Below are 23,596 nucleotides of genomic sequence, written 5' to 3'. Positions count from 1 at the left end.
TAGTACCCCCACAATGGGAAGTTCAGAAGATCGAATAAATTTGCTAGCTTTCCTAGAAGATGTTTTTCTAGAGGAAGATGTCTCTGGATCTATTAGCTGGACAATCCCTACATGTTTTGAACCAGCTCCGAGCCAACTCATGCCTACGGTTCCCCGGACGACGGGAAGTTCAGATGATTTGAGAAATTTGTTACCTTCAGTGGAAGAGTGTTTTTTGGCGAGACATGTCTCTGGATTTACTAACCGGACAGTCCGTTCCTGTTCATATCCAGGTCCGAGCCAACCCATGTCTACTGTTCCCCACACAACAGGAAATTTGTTAGCTTCAGTAGAAGAGCCTTTTTGGGCTGGACATGTCTCTGAATCTATTAACTTGACAGTCCCTTCATGTTCTGATCCAGATCCAAGCCAATCCATGCCTACAATTCCCCACACAATGCCTACAATTCCCCAAATGATGCCTCTTCTCACAGGAAGGCAAGATATGAGGTCTGTGAGGTTAAAGGCAACTTATGGGAACACCACAATAAAATTCCCTCTCCCGTCTGGATTTAGTGAACTGAAAGAAGAAGTGTCGAAGAGACTGGAGTTCGAGCGTGGTAGTTTCAAACTTGAGTATAAAGATGAAGAAGGGGACTCAGTGTTAATAGCTTGTGACGAGGATGTAAGGGATTATCTGCGACTCCTCATCTCAATGGGAAATCAAGTAGTCAAACTATTTGTTCTTGATAAGGTTCCTAATACCACAAATTTTTGTGATAACTGTGGATGTGATAACTGCAGATCATTGAAGTGTAGAAGACCATAGGTATGTTTAGTTGGAGAATGGAATTACATGGTTGACACTAGTTCCATGTTCTTTGTGTAACAGGACATTTTCTTGCCAGATTTTCCTCTGCTAAACCAGAATAGTTCCAGTAGTGCTGCATTCGGTAGGGCCTCTCATTGTTTTGGCCTAGGTTTTACCTAAATTTAGCTGGTGATGTTTGTTTGTGTAAATCTCTGTTGAGGTTTCTTTTTATCATCTTCTGGTGTGGGGATTATTTGTGTCCGCCATCATTGCTAGACGTGCATGGTGAGGATGATGAGATTTCGGGGACCATGGGCCTTTAAGTTTAGATCTTGCTATGGTTTGTGGGGTGCATTGATGGAGGAGCTCAGTCCTAAATTGTTATTGTTTCAGCAATGGTATGTTATTTAGGATTCGTCTCGTACAGGTTGAAACTAATTCCCAAACCTCATTTCTATGATGGTGGTCTCCATGGTTTCTGAATGAAGCTGGACTCTGAATGAAGCTATTTGGAGGATTTCTTTGGCTGCAAGATTATCACTTCTTGGCTCAATGGCTGATTTTTTTTTTTCCGTCTTTCTTCAGGGTAAAAGAATCGTTCGATGTCCTATTGCTCATTTTTTTTGTTTTGTTCGTTGTTAATTTGGGACGAAGGGAGTACCAGCTAACTAGCTGAATGCTCGAGTCAAATAGCACTCCTCCAAAAAATTTCGTATGTGTCTTTTACTTTGTGAAACTGAACACAAATATCTAAATCCAAATCTCAAGTTCACTTCAATTTTTCAATATTCATGATCAGGTGATCACTCGAATATTCGAATTCTTGACGGAGAAAGCTACCATATAAATATTACACACTTTTTGTTGGGTTATGTTATGTGTAACTCTGACAAATGTTACATACTTTTTTGTTAATTGCACAGGGGCATATCTTGGAAGTGTATTAGGGATGATACCCATATTTTTTTAGTGCATGACATGCATATTTTTGGTGTATAGAATGCGTATTTTTAGCTCATTAGCTACCCATATTTTCTGTAATATTACGAATAGGGGTGTTAGGTGTACGGTAACCCCAATAATGCATTTTTTAGTCCTAGTTACGTTTATTTTTTTTATGTTGGATGTGCATTTTTCAATTTGTGACGTAGGCTTCTCCTAAATTTATATTTCCACTCCGAAATTTAAAGAACGTAAACTAAAATTTAAAGAGTAAGATGATATTAGAAAAGATTAATTTTATCTATAATGATGTCAGATTCATCAATAATTTTAACACTTGTTATTTGAAGAGTTAACAAACTTTTAAAAATTCAGTTTCACCAGCTTGTCAAATCTCCAACGCTCTCATCATTTGTTGGAGAGGGAAATTTCGTTTCATCTTGTTGAATGGGTTCGTGGGTGTGACGTCCCACTTTTTCAGTTAAATAATAATAATATTATTTTTGACACAAATAATTAAATTTTTCATTTTTCTTTTCAAACTTCTTGCTAAAAAAAATATATATGTTGGGCTGCTTTTTTTTTTTTGCATCAGTTACACGTATTGCTTAAAATCTTAGGTTTGGTTAAACTAGGAATGGGTCCCCGCACGTGATTAGTTAATGTAAAGAATAATGTTGGGTAGATTGTGTAATTAGAATAGATAAGTTTTAAGTTTAAACGTGGGCAGTTTATTAGGGTGAGGAAACATTTGAGAAGTAGGGTTATTTTATTCCTTGGGGAGGAGAAAGTGAAAGAGTAGCCGCAGTTGAGAGTTCGTCGATAGTTTCCGGATCAGTAAATCGTCGGGTAAGCTTAATGTTTTCATCGTCTCTTTTCTCCTTGCTGGGTATATTGTTTATAGTAGTTATAGATATAAATAGAATTATGGATTTTGGTTTGACGACGGAGGAATTTTGTTTGGTGGCGAGGAGAGAGAGGTGTGCGTGCATGTGTTAATATGTATATATATAAGTATATTATGAACCTGTATGCATGTGCAGTGTGTGCGTGTGTCGAGACGAGACAATTGAGAGATTAACCCATGAGGTAGTTCCTGGAGTTAACTTAAGGAGGATCGATATTAGTAATAATTATGGCCCATAATTATATTGTTATTAGTTTCAGTGGTAACTAGCGTAATCAATTTCATTGAATTGATTTTCGTAATGCATTCTTTTGATCAGAGTAGCAGAGTACTCGAGCAGAGTACTCGAGCAGTATTACATTTCGCGATTTATCTATCCAATCGAGGTGAGTGGTTAAGCATGTGATCCCTTCTTTTGGAGCCTATCGATTCTTGACAATTCGTTATTGGTTGTGATCCGATGATAATTATTCTTATTCTTTGCTCTTATAATTATTGCCAATTGACGTACCATTTGGCATACAAGGTTCATTGATAAAAATTAATAGGATTGTTGGATTGCCCATATTTTTCTCGTTGCTCCATAAAATTATTGTGACTCTGCAACGACACGGGGAATAATCCTGGTGCAGGTGACTCCGGTTCGCCGTTGTTCTTTGTGTTTGGGACCACAGACTGTGTTGATATTTATTAAAGTCCAAGGAAAAGACCCGTAAGATATCGTGGTGACTTTGGCCACTAGGGAAAAGACTTGTGAAATACCCTGTGACTCTAGTGCTCAACGGATAGGGAAAAGACTTGTGAAATACCCTGTGACCCTATTCCGGATCGGCTTAGGGAAAAGGTCCCAGGCGCCATCCTGTGGTGACTCTAAGTACGGTGTTGGATCCAACGGGCGAAGCCCTGAGAAAATATTTGGCATTTGGTACTTGGTATTTGGAAATTGGTAATTATGGTTCCCACTTTGGTTTAGACTCCCGTTTATCGTCGTTCATCGTTCGGATATTATTGGACTTATTATTTGGTATAATTATTGTGGTGATTTGATTATTGTTCATATTATTCATTAATCTGTATTCGTCTTGTGGATACTATTTGTTGAGCCATTGACTTCGTTAGTTTGTTGGTATTATTCGTTGAACCTTCGACTCTCCTTAATTTGACACCATTTCTTTGGAACCCTCATTATCGTTCGTTCAAAAGTATGCCATTTTGTATTTTCACCCTTAGCATGCTTAACTACTCACTGAGCTCGTCAGCTGACGGATTTATTCCATATTATTTTTCGGGTTAGTTCATGGAGCATTATAGTGGACTTTGCGGCGTTGTCGGGACCTTGTGATTGGACCTCTAGGGCGTTTGCATTTTTATTTCTTTTATCGTGTTAAAATGCTTTCAAACGTTTATTTATTAGCTTCCGCACTTTTATTTATTGGCAATTCTTAGGGAATTTGGAGTTAGAGAATATCGGATATTGTGGCCATCTTGTTATGGAAAAATATTGATTTTGGGTTTGCACATTTTGCTTTAATAAAATATCCAGTTTTTACTTTATTTGGTTTAAGTTGCTAAAACTATTTTTTTAATTAGGCTTCGTGTCCCATGATTGCTTCATGGTACACGGCCGGTCATGCTCCCGAATTTGGGGCGTGACAGCGGGGACCAAAAAGGCTCATCTCTGAATAAGCACATTACGGAGAATTTTTTTGGTGTTGGGGTGGGTATATCTCACGTGGTATCCACTCAGCACATTTGAGCCATCCAATACACTTTTGAACGGCTCATATTAAAACTCTCTATCTCTTCTCACCCCAACATTTTCTCTCTTCAAATCTGAGCCGTTCAAATACGCAATGAATGGCTCGTATGCGCCGAACGAGCATCACATGGTACCTACACAACACTAAAAAAAATTTCATCATTAAGAGTATCTTCAACCCAGAGTCTCCAAAAGACCCAACATACTTTTTTGCTTTTTAAAAAGTAAATATGGAGCTAATTTTGAGAAGCCACAACCGCCATGCTTTTCTGCCTGAGGGGAGGCGTCCCGCTCCCTCCTCCCTCGCTTAAATGTCTTGATTTTTTCAGGGCTCATAATTTCTTGGATGATGGAGAGGAGGTGGTTGATGAAGGTTATGAGGCTCTCGGCGGGGGATATGCAGAGGCTGTTTTTGCGGCAGATTTGGAATAGGACTTTGAGGAGCTTAGAGGCGATTACGTCAGTGAAGAAGTCCGTCACCGCCATCTTTTCCGGTGGGGGTGGATTTGAAATCCGGAGATAGTGCAACCCCGCACTACATGGGTAGTGCGGTTTTGAACAAGGAAGGAGAGTCTTGATATAGGAGTATATGTTTGTGTTGCGATGAGCCTTTTTGGTCCCTTTGCAGTTTTGCTTTTTTGGTTTTACTAGTAACAGTGTTTACCAATGATGTGAAAAAAAGAAAGAAAAGAAAAGGTAACAGTGTTTACCCGCGAACCCTGCTCCTTCGAGAAATTTTTCAGTTCTGGGTGCTGGGTGGGCACGGGTCATGTGGTGCCGAGCACCATCTCGGTCGTCCAAACGTATTTTGAACGGTTCAAATTTGTTTGGACAATTTTTAAGTATAAAATTATCAAAACACATCATCAAACTCAAACAGATTTAAACCGTCCAAAATACCGGTCGAGATACGTGCTCGGCACCACGTGGCCTTGTCCATCCGGCATTGAAAAACTTCTCCTGCTCCTACTACAAAGGGGGTCAGCGTCAACCAGTCCAATCATGAACGAAGACGAGTCATTAATCTCATTGAGATTAAGATCGTTTCAATTTATCTTCTTTTTGTAAAAGGAAAAAATTTTAATTTTTCAAATCAAATATAATAAAAATAAAAAATAATTTTTTAATTTTTTTTTGTACCGTATAAAAAATTTCAATGAGATCTATCAAATAAAATTTATATTGATAGAAAAATTATTTAAGTAAAAACATGATGTTTAAGATTAAAATTACCTTCTTTTTAAAAAAATATTTTTTTCACAATTTGAAACACCCCTAACCTATTACCGGACGTTCTGCAAAAAAGGGTTTTGCAGACATTCATCCAGAAATTGACACGTTAGCCCGCTCCTCGGAAAAAGTACACACCCACATGTGAAAGTGAAATTTTTCAAGGGGGGAGTGATCAGACGAGGGAGGGTAGGTGATGAAACTTTGCTTGGGGTAAACTGGTGATGAAATTTCTCTGTTACTTTCACCGGTTTAAATCCCGTTTGATAAATTTAATTAATTTTTTTGACAGTTTATATATTTAAAAAGTATAATTAACAAAATTAAGTTCTTCAAATTTTCACTCTATTTAAACCGATGCAAAAATTTTATTTTTCTAATCATATTATTCTAAAGGGTCATAAAAAAATTTTTATCTCTAAGGCTCTCATAATTAAGTTTCTACTCAATATGGTCTCAAATAAAGAACAAAAACAAAATTATGAGAGCCCTGAAATCAAGATTTAATTATGACCTTTTAGAATAATATGATCAACAAAATAACATTTTCGCACCGGTTCAAATGGATTAAAATTGGAGTACTTTATTTTTAACCATATTTTTTTAATATATAAACCGTCTAAAAAAATAAGTGCTTCGATTTTCAGTCCGTTTAAATCGGTGCGAAGATCTTATTTTTTTCTAATTATTTATCTTAAAGGATCGTAATTAACTTTTTGCTCTAGGGCTCTCATAATTTTGTTTCTACTCCATAGGGTACTAAATAAATAGTAGAAACTTAATTATGAGAGCCTAGAGATAAAAATTAATTATGACTCTTTAAAATAATATGATTAAAAAAATAAGATCTTCGAACCAATTATGGATTCAAAATTGGAGCACTTTATTTTTTAATCATATATTATTCTTCAATTTTGCATAAGGTTGAAAATAAAAATGTATACTATCAATCCAATTTTATCCAATGTGAAACAAACATGATATTAATAATCCTATCATCTAATCTCATCTCAAATAAATATATTTATTACCAATTATTTCTCATTACTAATCACAATTCTAATGTCATCTCCTTGCAAATCTCACTCATCTATCATTATTTTCTAGACAGAAACGAAAAAACAAAGCAGAAACAAAAACAGAGTGTTTGTGTTCTTGGTACCCAGTGCTCTGATACCAATCGTTGCGGAACAAATGATCGAACCAGAACACAAACACAGAAAACAAAGGATTTACGTGGTTCCCCAAAATAGGGTACGTCCACGGGGGGGGGGGCAGCCGGATTATATTTAGGAGGAGGAGGATTACAAATCACTCTACTCACACTCTCACAAACTGATACAAACTAAACCAGATGTGTTTCTGATTTCCCACAGTGATACAAATGCAGAGGGCTCAATTTATAGGCAAAGGATAGAGCCCTCTTCACAAGCCATGCTTATGGCATTAATTGCAAACCATGCGTGAGATCTTTCCAGCTTGAGATCTTTCCACGCCTGGGATTTCCAAATCAATTGCATTCAATGCAACCCACGCCAAATCTTCTACAAATGTGCAGATCTTTCTATTGTCAAGCAAGACCGCTAATCTTTGACGAATGAGAATGAAGCCAAATCTCAACATGCAGTCCACTGATCACAATGCTTTTGTGTTTCCACAAACTCAGATGGTTTCACCACAAGGGCCTTTTCCGGCGGGACATGTCTTTGAATCTAGTAACCAGAATAAGCATACAAATTCCGTGAAGATAGAGGCATTTTATGGGGAGGACATGTACAAGTTCCTATTCCCTCTCACATCGGGAATTGATGATCTGAAGAAAGAAGTGTCAAAGAGACTGAATATTGAGGTTGATAGGTTTGAGGTTAAGTATAAGGATGAGGATGGGGACTTGATTTCATTACCTTTCGATGAAGACTGGATGCTCTGTCTTTCAAGCTCACGGGGGAATGATGAAATCAGAGTGTTTGTTTTTGATAAGGTTGGCGGGACCTCGAACTTTTGTGAAAGGTGCAGATCATCGACGCAGACAAGAGCATAGGCAGGGGTGGGCATGCCTGACACGAAAAACAAAATAAATTCATATAATTGAGGTAAAAATAAATATTTTTATGGGTAATTCTATACATTGGACATTAGTTTGATGAACTGTCAACTAAAAAAAATAAAAATAGCGAAAAGTAGGACTTTTTGACATGACACGACCCGAACATGACACGAAAGATTTGATAATTTGAAAAATGTTGTGGGATTTTATAAATAAGATTTTGATATATAACACGAAAATGACACGAAATTACCTATTATCCACTGCATAGGTATGTTAAGTTCTGGATATTATTACATGGTTTTGACCAGTTCCATTTTTTTGGGGCTTTTGTGGAACGATCAACGAAACATTCCCTTTGCCAGATTTTGCCCTCAAAACCCGCTGAGTGAGAACATTTGCAACAGTGCCCTCTCTAGTATGGCGTCTCTCTTTTTTATCCTACCCTTTTTTTTTCTGAAATTAGATGGTGATACGTGTTATAAATCACATTTAGTAGTTTCTTTTATAGTCTTTTTTTTTTTCTTGTGACCTTTTGGCACAATATTTCAATGATGGTCTTGAATCTCGATGGTTTCAAAATGAATCTGGAGTCTGATTGAATTAGTATAATGAGGAGGATGCTCTAACACACTCCAGCTCCAACTCTGTCAATTAAAGTCTCTCTCTCTCTCTCTCTCTCTCTCTCTCTCTCTCTCACACACACACACACACACCCTCACTATTTTCAACAAAATTGCAAAACCAAGCCGGCTTGGGTTGCGGGCGTGCCGGGACCAAATGATAGTCCAAACATGATATCAAGGCCTGATTGAAGATATGGTTCGTTGTTTGTCTTTGCTGCATAAGGACTTAAAATTTCTTAACCGTTGTTAGAAAATGGAAAGAAAGATAAAACGAAGCTAAATTTGAACCAAACGAACTCTATTAACGGTTTAATGAAGTTTGGGTACAAGGATTACAATAAAAAACTTAAACTACTTTGCAATGAGTACAAGCATTGTTTGTAAAATTGATTCAAAAAACCAACGCATTTTCTTCTTCCTTCGATTTGCGCGCCCACCCCCTTTCTCTCACCTTCTAATCGAAAAGAGACGATCGGCTGGGTGAGAACTGAGAAAGAGGAGTAAGAAGAGGAAATATTATTCCTCTCGATCCCTTCAAAAATTTAGAACCCGGCAGCCCTGCTGTGCAGCAGCATCCCTGTCGTGCATCGTCTCAGTCGTTTGTATGTGTTTTGGATGGTCTGGATTTTAAGTAACTCTTTCCTGGAAGAGTTCTTTAAATCCAGACTATCCAAAACACAGGTGGATGCAGAGCAGGCCCCCGCTTTGAAAAATCTAATAGGCTTCGAGACAAACATTTGGGTTTTGGGGGCCAAGGAATTATTGTAGTCAGATGATGGGATTGAATTGAACGAAACCTTGCCATCTATCATGAGAATACACTACGAGGAGACTTCTTGGATGAGATGACGCGTGCAGTGTTGGTGGTGAAAGTATTGGGAGAGAGAGGGGTTTATATGATACTCTATGGCTGTCCAATTTGTAAATAACAATTTCCAGCTTCGTCTCGCTTCGCATCGTAACACGAAGACTTCGACATTGGTGAATTTCTACCCTGCTTTCATCTTTTGCACCTTTATATTTCCTGCTTTGTTTTTGAACACTATGAAGTTGTCTAGGCAGGGCCGGTCCTGGTATTTTGGAGGCCTAAAACGGATTTAAAAATAAGGCCTTAGTTCTTTCGAAAAAAAAAAAAATTAAACTTAAGTGGCTAATATGAAGTAAAAAGATTAAACTTTATATTTTAACTTCGTAATTTAACTAAAATAAATTTTTACAAAGTTTTACACCATTATAAAAATATGAATCAAACATAACAAAGTAGCGCACATACACTGTGTTTTGTCTAACGAATATTTTGATTTTTTTTTTATTAAAGTTTGTTGAGTGAAAGTAAATTATTTTGGTTTATTTTTGTCAATAGGTTTAATTTGTGAATTTGACATTAAAAGTTAAAGTAAAATTAAAATTAAAATTAAAAAAACTTATCACAACATTTATGGTGTGACATTGGTCTTAAGTAACATCTACAAAGCAATTTATAACACAAGAAGGACAAGAGTTGTATAAAAAAAAAATAAGGGGAAAAAATAGCTTGCCAACAAAAGAGCTCCTAGGACTTGAACGCATGACCATTACATTTTATAACTTTACACAAACCACAGAGGCCAAAAGTCAATTTGTGCTAGAATACGGAAAGTTTAATATATATATATATATATGGAAAACAAGGCCTTTCTGCATAAAATCTCGAGGCATAAAGCACCGGCACCTCCAACACCACCTCAGGGCCGGCCCTGTGTTTAGGTCATTGTTCCCAACATAAGATGACCAAATCAAGAGCTGTTAACCCTTTTCCCAGGTTCGGGCAACCAAAGTAGCTAGTTGTGATGAAGTGATAAATTTACGTCCGGGGAATTTATTGAAGACAATCTCAACAATTTTGTGCAACCTGATTATAAACGACTGTTGCGGAATGATCGATGATTGTATATTGGCTCTACAAATAGGTATAATAGGCGGGGAGCTTAACTTAGAAGCGCTTCTCAACAAATATACCATGTCGAAAAAAATAGAACTCAAATAGTACATAAATGCGATCAACCAAAAAAAAAAACCCCCTCAAATAAGTAGTTAATTTTATATATTGAGGAATGAGGACACAAACCTGGCTCATTAAAAGGCAAGGGGTGTATCTGATTATACTAATATAGACTTGGATCCGGTAATCGTCATCGGTCATCCCTTTGTGTTCTTCGCACCTCTTTCTTCCTTCGATAGCTTGCCTTTTGCATATGGTTCTATTTTTTTAAAATCAGCCCCACATTTAATTGGAAATAATGATAATTTTTTTGGGTTGGACGTGTGGTAACTATGTGGTTGCAGGTTGGATTGACTATGGGTTAAATCCTCTCAACCTGCTATGAACCCGACCCAACTTGTTAAATACAATTGCATGCATGCTAAATACCATGCACATTCATTTACTTAATTTTCCACTATTGAACGTGCACTTCAACATTTAATACCTGAAGAGATGTTTGTTACTACCATTGTTTAAATGACAATTCTTAAACTTGTAATTTTGTTTGTCGATCTGCTTTTAATGGGCCTCTTAAAAAATTATCTTTTGATAAATTTTAATTAGTTGTATTAGACAAAATTATCTGTTGGGTGTTTTCGGTTGTTGCCTAACGGTTAGGTGAGCTTCCTCGGCAAGTAGTTTGGTGGGTGAATGTTACATTGTTCACCGGTGGGTGGCCGTTTGGTGGCGTGGTTGATCTGGTGATGTACATTCAGGTTCATCAGTTGATGTTTGGTCCAGTTCAGAGGGTGGTTTTCAGCGACTGTGGTGGTGATGCTGAACTTGTGCAAAAATCTAGGGCTAGGTTTTGGGCTTTCTTGAGTTGGGCCTAACCCACTTTTTGTGTGCTAGTTTTCTCTTGTGCTTAATTATAATATTTGGGCTTTATTCCGTACTTCGGGACTACTAAATAATTACTCCTTCGTAACGCCCTTTTATGCCAACAGGAGAGGCATTCTCCCACTGTGAGACAAACAGGGGAGATAAACCTATATATTTTGTCATCTGTCATGGCTTTGTTTTTGTTATTCCCTGTTTGTACCCCTTTTAATATCCTCCCTCTGTATCGCGCCTTTTCATTTGTGTATATATGTACCAAAAACTTATTGTGTTTTATCTAATCTCATATAGAGGCGGTTTGAAATTTCGATAGAACATGAAATAATACCAATGCTTTTTTTGTCAAAGGGTAGTGATTTTCACACTTTTATGTTTCAAACTCAAAAATTATGTGTTTACGCAAATAATTTTTCTATCAATATGGATCTTATTTAATAGATCTCATTGAGATATTTTATACAGCGCAAAAAAAAATTGAAAAATTATTTTTCATTTACATTATTTTTAGTTTGACAAATGTGAAATAAATACTTATTTTTTAAGAAGGTGTTCTGGAACGGAGCCTGAACCCCTTAATGGCTCGTCTTCGTGATTGGAGTTGACAAAACCAAACGCCCTCCCTTCCTTCCAGCAGGAAAAATTATTATTCCCTTCGTCCCTCTTTAAGTGTTCAGCTTCGTAACTTTAACTTATTAAGAAAATATATAATCATTACACATTTCACAATAATTTTTATCTTCACTTTTCTTACTTATTATCCATGGAGACATCATTATTATATTTTTACTCACTAACTTTTCAAAATAAAATCTACGTTTAGAAGTAAAATAAAAAATACATTAATTTTATGAATTCTTATTAAGAGACTACCTAAACTAAAATATTAGACTTTAAAAAATCGACGGAGGGAGGGAGTAATAATAATCTGAACCCCTTATGGCTTGTCTTCGTGATTGGTGTTGACAAAGATGAACCCCTCCCCCAAAAAATCGAAGGGAAAAGGGGTTCAAACCCGAAAGCAAACATATTAGTAACTCTTTGATCTAGAAAAATGAATCCGGTCAAAGCACATAGCCTACCGAAATTGACAAATGCTAAGAGGTGCACTATAGCACCGGATATTTGGATTCAATTGGCAGCTTTACAATTCTTCCCGTATTGGATAATGACATCACAAAGAATTCTAATATATTTTACAAATTTATCCTTAGTTTTGTAACTAATAACAAAATAACTAACAATCCAATCAGAAAAACTACTGAAAAAGCAGTGCGAGGCTCCATTTCCCAAGCATTTCCGACCCCCCACCCCCCGTTTTTTTGCCCTCTTTAAACGCTATTTCTCCTGGCATTTTTTTTTCACCTTTTCTTCTTCTAAACTCTCTGTTTCTTCCATCTCCTAAACTCGTTTTGATCGACTCCTAAACTCGTTTTGATCGACTAGAAGGTCGGAGAGTTCTCTATTACACTTGAGGCGCTTCAAAAATTCTTGATTAACCCCTCCTACATGGGTTTTTTGCCTTGTTCAAGTTCTCACTTAATTATGCATGTAGGAGTTGATTTATTTATGGCTTCATGTGTTTAATTAGGCATTTCTGTGTAAGTAAAATAACAAAAGTGCTACATATACAATAATTCAAACTCAACACTAAACACAATATTTTACATACATGTGGGGTCTACACATGCTACATACATAATAATCCAAACAGTAATGATTCTCACGCAGATAATATTGCACATATCCTGCACATACATTTTTGTGGAGTCCATATCGGAGTCCTACAAAATGATCCGAACCGCTCATATTTTTTAAAATATTTTTTAGAGGGTTTCTATAAAAAATTAGCTTCAACAGATATCAATAAGAGCTTTTCTCAGAAATCGTAGGCCGAATCATTCTTTTTTGCCCTACGAATTCTGAAAAAACTCTTACCGATATCCGTTGGAACTAATTTTTTATAGGAATCCTCCAAAAAATATTTTAAAAAAGATGAAAGGTTCGGATGATTTTGTGGGATCCTGATATGGGCCTCACAAAAATGTATGTACAAGATATGTGCAAAATTATCTGTGCAAGTAGCACGGTTGGGTGTTGTATTTGAATTATTGTGTTCCTAGCATTTTTGCAACGAGTAAATTGGGAAAGAAACAAAAAAAAGCGGGTTCGGCTCCAGTTCAGTGTGTTAAGTTATTATCCCTTGTGGTCCATTTGATGGTTGGGATCAACTCTACCAAAATTAAAGGTCTAGATCTTGCCATGTCAAACCTCCCATTTTGTTGCTCTCTAAAGAAACGGAAGATCCTAACGGGAAGTCTTGACGTTAACTCTGCAAAATCCAAAAGAAAAACACTCCACTCAAGCACGTGTCTTCTCACATAGGAGTACTTTCGTGGCACTGACTCATTTTAATTTAAAAGTCCAGCCAAACTAATATTCTGGATTCTTGAAATTCTTTATTGGGTGTTCTATTTTTTTCAAAAAAAGTATTTTTTGAAAAAGAAGGTAATTTCAAGCTCAAAAATTATGTGTTTACGCAAATAATTTTTCTACCAATATGGATCTTATTTGATAGATCTCATTGAAATCTTTAAACGGTGCAAAAAAAATCAAAAAATTATTTTTTATTTTCATTATATTGGAACTTGAAATTACCTTCTTTTTGAAAAAGAAGATTTAGAAAGAAAGCGGAACAGGGTTTTGTGTGTTTTGTTCATTTTTTTGAATTTTTGTTAGATTTGCATGATTTTTTTAGATTAATCATTTGTCTCGAGAGTCTAAAAAGTACTCTCTACATTCCTAAATGAGAGTCTATTTTCGACACACGTGATGCTCAAAAAAATCGTTTATATCTCACAATTTGTGATATTTTTAATTTTTGGGACTTTTGGGCTTTTGTTCTTATTCAAAAAAAATTCGCGTTTGTTAGTTTTGAGCCTAACTTTTGTTTTTTCCGATTCGTCTTGTTAAAACAAATCAAAAAAGTAAAAAATTATGACGTCTACCCAAAAAGCTCAAAAGCCGATTTTTTAGACTTTATCTTGGATATTTCAAAAAATATTTGGATAAAAGTCATGATTTTTTACTTTTCTGTTCGTATTGACGAAATGAATCAGAAAAGTAAAAAAGATCGTCACAAAATTAGCAAACGCCAAAAAAAATTGAATAAGGACAAAAAAGAAAAAAAAACCCAAAAATCTCTTAGCGGAATGCTACTCTAACCAATTTCACTTATATTAATTCAGAAATAATACTTACCGATATCTGTTAGAAGTGATTTTTTACAGAATTTCATAAAATAATATTTTAAATTTTATAAATATTTTTTTAAATTTTTATGAAATTCGAAATAGATTCCACATAAGATGTAATATAAAAAAGATAGACATATCTTTTTTGTTGCATTAACGAGGACCAGACTCGATCAGTTCCATGTAAACGTGAGAATTGAGAAAACACCTGGATTGAATAGCGTTTTGTTTGGATTTTGCAGTTATATTTTGTCAAAATTTCCTTTAGGATTTTCCGTTTCTTTAGAGAGCAACAAAATGGGGGGTTTGACATGGCAAGATTTGGAGCTTTGATTTTGGTAGAGTTGATCCTAGCAGTCAAATGGACCACAATGGATAATAACACACAGGACAGGAGCCGAACCCAAAACAAGCAAACTTGGAAAAGCAAGCAAAAAGTGTGAAAAGGGTGCCCAAGAAGAAAAATAAAAAAAAGGGATAAATTTGACAAAGCAACAAATATATGGTATTGACGGTGACATAAAATGATTTTACTGTCCAAAGTCAGGTGTGTAAACGGTACACCATAGCACCCATTCAACCGGACCGAGCAAAATTAGCAGGGGTCCTAGGGGGGAGGGGCAGGGGCACGGGGAAAAGGTGGTGGGGCCGGAGGGAGGGGTTCAAGGGGAGTGGGAAAAGAGGGTCGGCGTCTCAGTGGGGTCTCACCAAAAAGGCTCTTTGCAGCTTAAAATCAAGACCGTCATCGCTCCGGACGGCAGGCGGGGGCTGCTGCCCTAGGAGCAGGTTCCGGGTTTTCGGATCCACTCCGGTCTCGAACGTTTTCGATCATCGGAGCGAGATTAGAATGGGTCCAGAAACCTGAGACAGCAGCACGCTGCTGCCCCTTTTGGGGCAGCAGCCCCTCGCCTCCGTAATTTCCGCAATGGAACTTTGTTGGAGTGCATGTAATATCTGCATGTACAAACTATGTAGTAGAATATTAAGTTACTCCCTCCGTTCCAAAATGATTCTTCGGTCCGTAAAATAGAGTGATAAAAATAATGCAATTTTTTTAAGAACAAATTTAAACTTTTTTTACAAATTAAAAATACTCATTGATATCTAGTAAGTTGTTAAAAAACTTTTGATTTTTTCTTGCAAAAATTGTATTATTTTTAACACCCCGTTTTACGGATAGGACAAACATTTTGGAACGGAAGAAGTACTTTTTTTTTTGGGATCATTGAAATAATTATTTTAAAATTAATAAACAATTTAGATTTTTTTTTGGTAAAAAGAGATTTTATTACCAAAAAGGAAACGAAAAACACAAAAACTTAGGGGCATACCCCCATCAAAACAAACAGTCCACCAAAAACTGGAGACAAAACAGAAACAAATACAAAGAACCAGACCTAACTACTTCTAGCTACAAAATTTTCTCAGATATATTCCAAGCTCTATACTAAGCTCTATTCACAGGGTTGTGGCCACGGGAGTGAGCCTCACTGTACATATTTCTTTGTTTTTTTTTTTCCCACGTGATACCATTGTTCATTTAATGTCAAAGAGCCCTTTAAAGGCTCGTCGTCGTTCATGATTGCCTGGTTGGCGCTGACCCCACCCTACAGAAAGGGTTCGCGGGTAAAAGAACCCAAAGGGCTCATCGCAAAACACACATAAACAAAAACTCCTCCTTCTAAAATCAAACCCCTTTCCCAAAAAAAAAAAAGAGTTACTGAAAAAATGAAGCCCGCGATTATTCTCAATCTCTCTGATATCTGGTAGCGATGACCCGTCACCTTCGTATTCAAGCCTTCCAGGAGATCCAGGCAGGGTCCGGGATCGATTCAACGTCCACGATCGCAGGAGCTAGCGGAATTATTCAATCTCTCTCATCAGCTTCAGAGATGGAGAAGAATCCCTTTGTTCAAGCGGGAGACTTGCCCACTTACATGGGTGAGATTCCGCGTGCCTCTCCATTTCCTAATCCCTTTGATCAAGCAGGAGCAATTGATGGTGGCGTGGATCAATTGAAGGATTCTTGTCGTTTTATTCCGCTGTGTCACATATTAAAAGCGACTAATGACTTTGACGATGCATTAGTTACTGGAACTGGGGGATTTGGTAAGGTATACAAAGCGAGCATTGACGATGGTGCTTCAACCACCGTTGTTGCCATAAAGCGGTTGAGTGCCGAGTCCAATCAAGGTGCTGAAGAATTTTGGACGGAGTTAAAGTTGCTTTCAAAGTTGCGGCATAATAATCTCGTTTCGCTCATCGGTTATTGCGACGAGAATCAGGAGATGATTATTGTTTACGACTATATAGCTCGGGGGACTCTCGCCAGTCATCTTTACAAAACAAGTACTAGAAAAGAAAGCGGTGGAAGTAGATCTCACCTAACATGGGAGCAGAGGCTCAACATTTGCCTCGACGCTGCACGTGGACTCGACTACCTTCATGGTACCTTACACGGTATCATACACCGAGACGTGAAGAGTGCAAACATTTTGTTGGACGATCATTTGGTAGCAAAGGTTTCTGATTTAGGAATATCTAAAAGCACTACTACCCTTACAGCAACCCACGTTAGCACATGCGTCAAAGGAACTTTTGGATATTTGGATCCAGATTACTTCAAGACCTGTCGACTAACCAAGAAATCTGACGTTTATGCTTTCGGCGTGGTGTTGTTGGAAGTCTTGTGTTGTCGGCCATCAATAGATCAACGACTCTCCGAGGAGCAAATTAGTCTAGTTCATTGGGCATTAAAGAACATCAAAAAGGGAAAGCTTGACAGAATCATTGATCCCTCTCTGAGTGGTGACACAACACGACATAGTCTTAAGTACTTTGCCGAACTTGCCAACAAGTGTTTACATAATCAACCAAAGAAAAGGCCTACAATGGCTGAAGTAGTGGAGAGCCTTAAGATTGCATTGGTGTCGCATGAGCGCAAGGGGAGATCGCAGGGAACTACTGCAAAGGCGTGGACGTTAGGAAGCCTTCTCTCGCGACGCAGAAACCCCTTGCTCGTTCCGTCGCCGGAGATTCAGAAGAGCTCGATTACCGTCAACGGTGGCGGGAAGCCAACCAAGCGGACGACGACAGCGCTTCTCGTCGCCAATTCAAAGGCATTTGACGACTTCGAGGCCCGGTCGAAGGAAACATTTATGATTCACCAGGAAAAATTAGTAAAGAAGGAGGAAGGATTTACGAATGAGCATTTATCTGATCATGTGTTTGCCAATTCGAAGAAAAATAAGGGCAACAACAAGACGGTGAATAAGTTCTACAGCAAAAGGGGAATTGGTCATTGGGATTCAATGGAACTCAAACATTCGGCGACGTTCAAGAAGTTGGAAATGGACCCAGAGAATAAAAACAACAGAGCATACCATAGTGGCGTTCTTGTCTCTAATTCCGAAAAGAGAAAAACGATCGAGGCATTAAAGAGACTGCAGGGGAGTCTAGTTTCAATATTGCGACTTGAAGATTACGACACTCCCTTTCCATACCAGGTATGCGTGCTTTAGCAGTGTGCTTGTTCCTGATAGTTCAATCTACTAATGTGACTTGAAGATTACAACACTCCACTTTCACCCCGTGTCGCATCTCCCATCTCCCTGTTTCTGTGAAGTTCTCACACTGAAACCTCAACTCCGGGCTCTTCGCGACCAGAAGAGGCCTTCTTCAGTAACTTGTGATCTCTATGATGATGATGATATTTCTGTTTTAATCTAATCCCATGGCTGTTGTGTTATTTTTCCTGCAGTTGACGGTCTTGGGAATGTCTAAAATCATTCCTGGCTTGTTGTCGATCTGTGGGGATGAGCAGATCATCAAACCTACCACCAACCACATCCACATAGATAGAGTTGATGAAGCTCTACTGCGCCCTTTGAACTTTGATTTATACATCCACAAGTCTTCACCTCAGCCAAAAGCGTTACCAGATGGAGGAGAGATTGTGCTGCTTGATTCATCAAAACAAAAACCATCGGTGGATTTTGATGCTATAAACAACAGGGCATATCAGAGCGACATTCTTGTGTCAAGGAGACAGTGCATGCCTGAGGGTGTACTTAGTTTAGTTGATTCAACGACAAGAATATCATCGATGTATTTTGATGCTCCAGACAATAGTGCACATCTTGTGAGGGCATATCAGAGTGGCCCTATTGTGTTTAATTCGGAAAAGATAGATGCGGGAGAGGGATTAAACAGAGAATGCTTAAGTAAGAGTGCTCTTAGTTCAGATGATTCAACAAAACCAAGGTCGTTGCCAGATTTCGATGCTACAGAAAACAAAGCGGCGAAGGTCTATACCAGACAGGGAAGGGGTTGTTGGGATTCCATGGGATTCGAACAACGGACGACGTTGGAGGAGTTGGGAATGGACCCAGAAAACGAGGGCATAATTTCTGACTTGTTGAGATTTGTGAGGGATAAGGAGGAGTTGTACAAGGAGGCAGGCAAGGATTGGAAGAAGGGTTACTTGTTGTACGACTCTCCTGGTACTGATAGATCAAGCTTAATCGCTGCCATGGCGAACTTTCTTGAATTTGACATCTATGATTTGGATCTTACGGGTTTGACCTCCATCTCAGAACTGACGAATGTGCTGGTCTCCATCAGGAATCGCTCCTTAATTGCTATTAAAGATTTTGATCTCTGGTTTGCGATGCTTCCCAATCTCAAGAATGAGGTTAGCTATTTGTTTTCCTCAACCAATTTTTCATTTCCCCACCTTTTTAAGTGCACATCGTCCCCTGGTTAATTGCTAGTAGCAAGTTTCATATTCGTGGTTATATGTTTTGGTATTTTTGTTGCTTCTTTTATGAACTTTTGCTCGATTCACGTTAATTATTTTGGTATAAATCACTCATCTCAGTGAGAATAGTCTATAAGGTAAAAAAAATCATGGCCAAAAGCAAAACAATTCACTAAACTAGAGGCTGAGGCACACGCGATGCATGTGCAAGTTGGATTTGTCAAAATTTGCACAATAGCTTCCCGTTTGATATTTGATCGAATTTTCACAAATTTTGACAAAATCTAATTTGCGTGTGCCCCGGCCTCTAAGAGCATCCACAATGGAATAACCAAAAGCATAAGGTTGTTAAAGTTAGCAATGTTCTCTCAAAAAAGTGTTCACAGTAGCATAACGAAACTTAACAATCTCTTAGCAACTCATTAAATTTTGGCCCTTGAATAATCAAAATTAGCAACTTTTTGCCAATAACCAAAACTTTTTCTCTCTCTTTCTCCCTCTCTCTCAACAATGTTTCTAGGAAAAATATTTTTAAAAGTTTTTTTTTTTTAACAATAACAGTTAGACCGTTTTTTAAAAACTGTATTTTTTTTTCTTCAAAAACTGTTATTTAAAAATAACTGTCTTTTTTTCAAAAACTTTTTCGGAAAAGTGTTTTCCAAAATAAAAGTTTTCAAAAAATTATTTTCTATTTCTAATAACATGTTTTTATTAGTTTGAAAACTATTTTAAGAAAAATATTTTATATGGTGACAATTTTTAGATTTTCACAGGTTGAAAAGATAATGTGGCAAGTTTTGATTATTCAATGTTCGATTATGCCACTGTGGACATCTACATTGCTAACCTTAGCAATCCCTTAAATGGATAATCAAAAGGTGATGTGGCAACTTTTGATTATCCAATTTTGATTAGTCCACTGTGGATGCTTTAATTAACCTATCGTTAAAGATAAACAACAATTAAATTAGCATCACACTAATGAATTGCTTATATATTATGATATCAATCTTGCACATAATTTTTCTTATTTTGTATTTATCCCTCTTAGAAAACAAACTGAAGGTGCTTAACATGCATAAAGTTAATTAACATGATAAGCATATGCAAGTCGAAAAATAATCCGGAAAAAATCATACTATATACTTCAACTTCCCTCATCGGTTCTTGGTCTCTTCTTTTCTAACAATCTGTTCCAAACAAAATCGAAATATATGTAACATTGTATATGTTACATTTAAAGCAATTCCATGGCTTAAAATCAGATAAGTACGCGAGCTTCTAAAAACAATTCCATGGCTTTGTTTTGCTAAACAAATTGATTACCTCATTAGCAAAATACTTCTGATTTCGGACTGAGCAATTAGAGCCAATGATGTGAAGACAAATTAACTTATTACTCTCGCAAATAAAACAAAATGCGTTGGTAAAAGGATTAAACAAATGAAGTCCACATGTAAAAGTAGAGAATACGAAACCAATTTGTCTTGCTTGTTCTCATCTCTGTATCAATGGCCAACACCAATGCTGGATGCAACAAGAAAGCGTCCATTTTGTGCAGACTGTATAGAGGAAGATGGGTACAGGTGCTCTCTTCGGTGGTGAAACAATGAGAGAAGAGGTAGTTTTTGTGATAGGGGTAGAAGTTATAGTGGGAGGGAAACTGACGTGGGGGTGGGTAGTTATTGGGTTTGGTGGTTATTGGTGTTGGTTTTGTCTATTATGCCCTTACAATTAAGTCCTCAATGAATTCAATTGTGCTTGAATCTTTTTTTCCTTGGGTGTACAATTTTGGAAATGAAAAAGCATGACAAAAAAGGGAGACACCAAAGTGGTGCTCTCCCTTTATATATTAGAATAGATAGATACAAAAAATTTGAAACAGCTATCTTTATTGTCTTTAAGTCTTGTCCTATCTGAATTTTAGGTATGGTTTTATACTTACCCTAGTTTGAGAGTAAACACTACTCGTGATCTGTAAGCTTCTATCGTTCGAAGCGACTGCTGCTACCGTAATTGACTAGTAATTTGGTTTCATTTGGTTTGAACGTTGAACTTTGTAAATGACTAGTAACTTTGTACTTGATTTCATTTGGTTTGATCATTGAACTTTGTAATTGACTAGTAATTTTGTATTTGGTTTCATTTGGTTTGAACTATGAACATTAAACTTCTCATTACGCATTATGGATGTCATTTGGCGAACATTTTAAAAAAAATCCGAGTAATTGCTACTCGCCGAGTACTCAGCCTCGAAGGTAGAAGGTGGCCGGCCGGCCGACCGACTACCGAGTAGCGAGTTTTAGAAAATTGCGTAAAGTTAATAATACCGATGGTCTTGAAATTGCCCTTTGCTATATTTTTCTTTGTTTTCCCTTTATTTTTGCGGCTCAAGTTGGTTGAAATCGGTCATATCGCATGAAACTTATGTAGCTATCTGTAACAATGTTTATACTGGTTACATAACCATGTATATGTTCTCCTCTACCTATGCGAAACAAGATGAATCAATGTACCACAAACAATAAAGACAATGAAATAATCACACAAACACAAGAACCCAAGGTATGCGTGTGCTACAGCATCGTGCTCATTCGCCTATGACCACGAGGGTATGATAGTTCAACCCACTGTTGCGAATTGAAGATCACAACACTCCACTCTCACCCTCTGTGTTGCGTCTCCCTGTTTCTATCAAGTTCGCACACCGAAACCTAAATTCTGGGCACTCTGAAGTCCGAAGAGGCCCTCTTCAGTGACTTGTGATCTTTATTTATTTATTTATTTTGTAACAGGGTAAAAACTTGTGATCTTTATGAAAATGATGATGATGATGTTTCTGTTTTAATCTAATCCCATTGCTGCTGTGCTATTTTTCCTGCAGTTGACGTGCTCAGGTTTGTTGAAAATCATTCATGGCTTGTTGTTGAGCTGTGGGGATGAGCGGATCATCATACTTACCACCAACCATGACCACATAGACAGTGTTGACGCGGCTTTACTGCGCTCTTTGAACATTGATTTATACATTCACACGTCTTCACCTCAGCCTAAAGCCTTACCACAAGGAGGAGAGATTGTGCTGCTTGATTCATCAGAACAAAAGCCGTCGGTCGATTTTTATCCTACAAACAACAAGGCATATTGGAGTGACGTTCTTGTGCCTAATTCAAAGGATGAAAATACGCGAGAGGCATCAAGGAGACAGTGCATGCCTGTGCGTGTACTTAGTTTAGTTGATTTAACAGAAAGAATATCATCGATGGATTTCGATGCTTCGAACAATAGGGTACATCTTGTGAGGGCATATCAGAGTGGCCCTGTTGTGTTTAATTCGGAGAAGAAAGATATGGGAGAGGTAAGCAGAGAATGCTTAACTAAGAGTGTACTTTGTTTAGATGATTCAAGCAAACAAAAATCGTTGTCCGATCTTGCCGTTACAGGGAAAAAAATACATCTTGTCAGAGCATATCAGAGTGGCTCTGTTGTGTCTCTTTCAGATGATAAAAATAGGGGAGAGGTGTTAAAGAGAGAATGCATCTCTAAGAGTATACTTGGTTTAGAGGATCTTCAACAACATTCTGGTGGTAGACGTGATGCTGCTGCAAAGAGCTTTTGCTGTAAGCTTCGACTGTTAAGTGTTAAGTAGAATATTAATTATTGCTGGCAATCTTTAAATTTCTCATCAATTTTCAACCATGCTAGTTCTATTGCATAAGAGAAGCTTAGTTATTTATGCATTTAGATTCGAATTTTCGAGGAGAAATATGAATTGAAATTGTTTCTTTTTATATTATCTGGTTATATTGAGTTGGGAATGCAGGTTTATGTTTTTCTCTTCAACGAAAGATAGTGTGCTAAGTAGTAGTCCATCCTGATTATAGTCATGTTTCTAAGTCTCCTATGCTTTTCTCCAAGACTTCTGGTTCCGGTATTGAAATTTGATCTGTATTAGTTCACCCCTCGTGTTTTATTTTGTTCCTAATGGCCTCAAAATTTAATTTATTGCAGCTACTTATGATCCAGGAATTCACACGGCAGATTCCTTTGCACGGATATCGTTCGAAGTACTCGAAACTCTTCCGACCCGGGAACAGCCTAATGACTGTGTACCCTTACTGTCACTGAGAAGATTAACACTTGAGGATTGTGTACAACAAGAGAAATCACCAGATCTGCCAAGAGTTACGCAAATTAACGAAGTTGAACAAAGATTGACAAAATTGCCTAGATACTTAGGAGGATTGACTGCTCAGGTTGGTTCTCTCCCTGGTTTGCACACACAGGCCATCTTTTGTGTGCATATTTTCCAGCTAGGTCTTCAAACAATGCCAATATCATCCATATTGTTGGATTTACCCATTGTTCAAGTATAGCGTTCAGACCCAGATTTTGATTTGTTTGTACTAGGTATTGCATTGA

General features: G+C 37.4%; 2 protein-coding genes across 2 annotated transcripts in view; both read left to right on the top strand.

Annotated features, from left to right (window-relative positions):
- The window catches only part of LOC131325756 (uncharacterized), a 336,707-nt gene that overhangs the window by 165,354 nt on the left and 147,757 nt on the right, over nt 1-23,596 (top strand). The window lies entirely within an intron of this gene.
- LOC131325760 (uncharacterized) lies at nt 16,083-23,342 on the top strand. Its single transcript, XM_058358195.1, has 4 exons — nt 16,083-17,921; nt 18,176-19,108; nt 22,059-22,794; nt 23,201-23,342. Coding segments are annotated over exons 1-4 (3,405 nt in total). The 5' UTR covers nt 16,083-16,187; the 3' UTR covers nt 23,203-23,342.

The sequence above is a fragment of the Rhododendron vialii genome, chromosome 5a, assembly GCF_030253575.1.
Source record: "Rhododendron vialii isolate Sample 1 chromosome 5a, ASM3025357v1".
Classification (NCBI taxonomy): Eukaryota; Viridiplantae; Streptophyta; class Magnoliopsida; order Ericales; family Ericaceae; genus Rhododendron; species Rhododendron vialii.
Note: the sequence above shows the minus strand (reverse complement) of the source record. Positions and strands in the feature narration are given on the sequence as shown.

Excerpts from the sequence above, each read along its gene's own strand:
- LOC131325760 (XM_058358195.1), top strand. The coding sequence starts at position 16,188 with ATGACCCGTCACCTTCGTATTCAAGCCTTCCAGGAGATCCAGGCAGGG. Across the intron at positions 17,922-18,175 it reads ACACTCCCTTTCCATACCAG|TTGACGGTCTTGGGAATGTC; the intron begins GTATGCGTGCTT and ends TTTTTCCTGCAG. Across the intron at positions 19,109-22,058 it reads TTCCCAATCTCAAGAATGAG|TTGACGTGCTCAGGTTTGTT; the intron begins GTTAGCTATTTG and ends TTTTTCCTGCAG.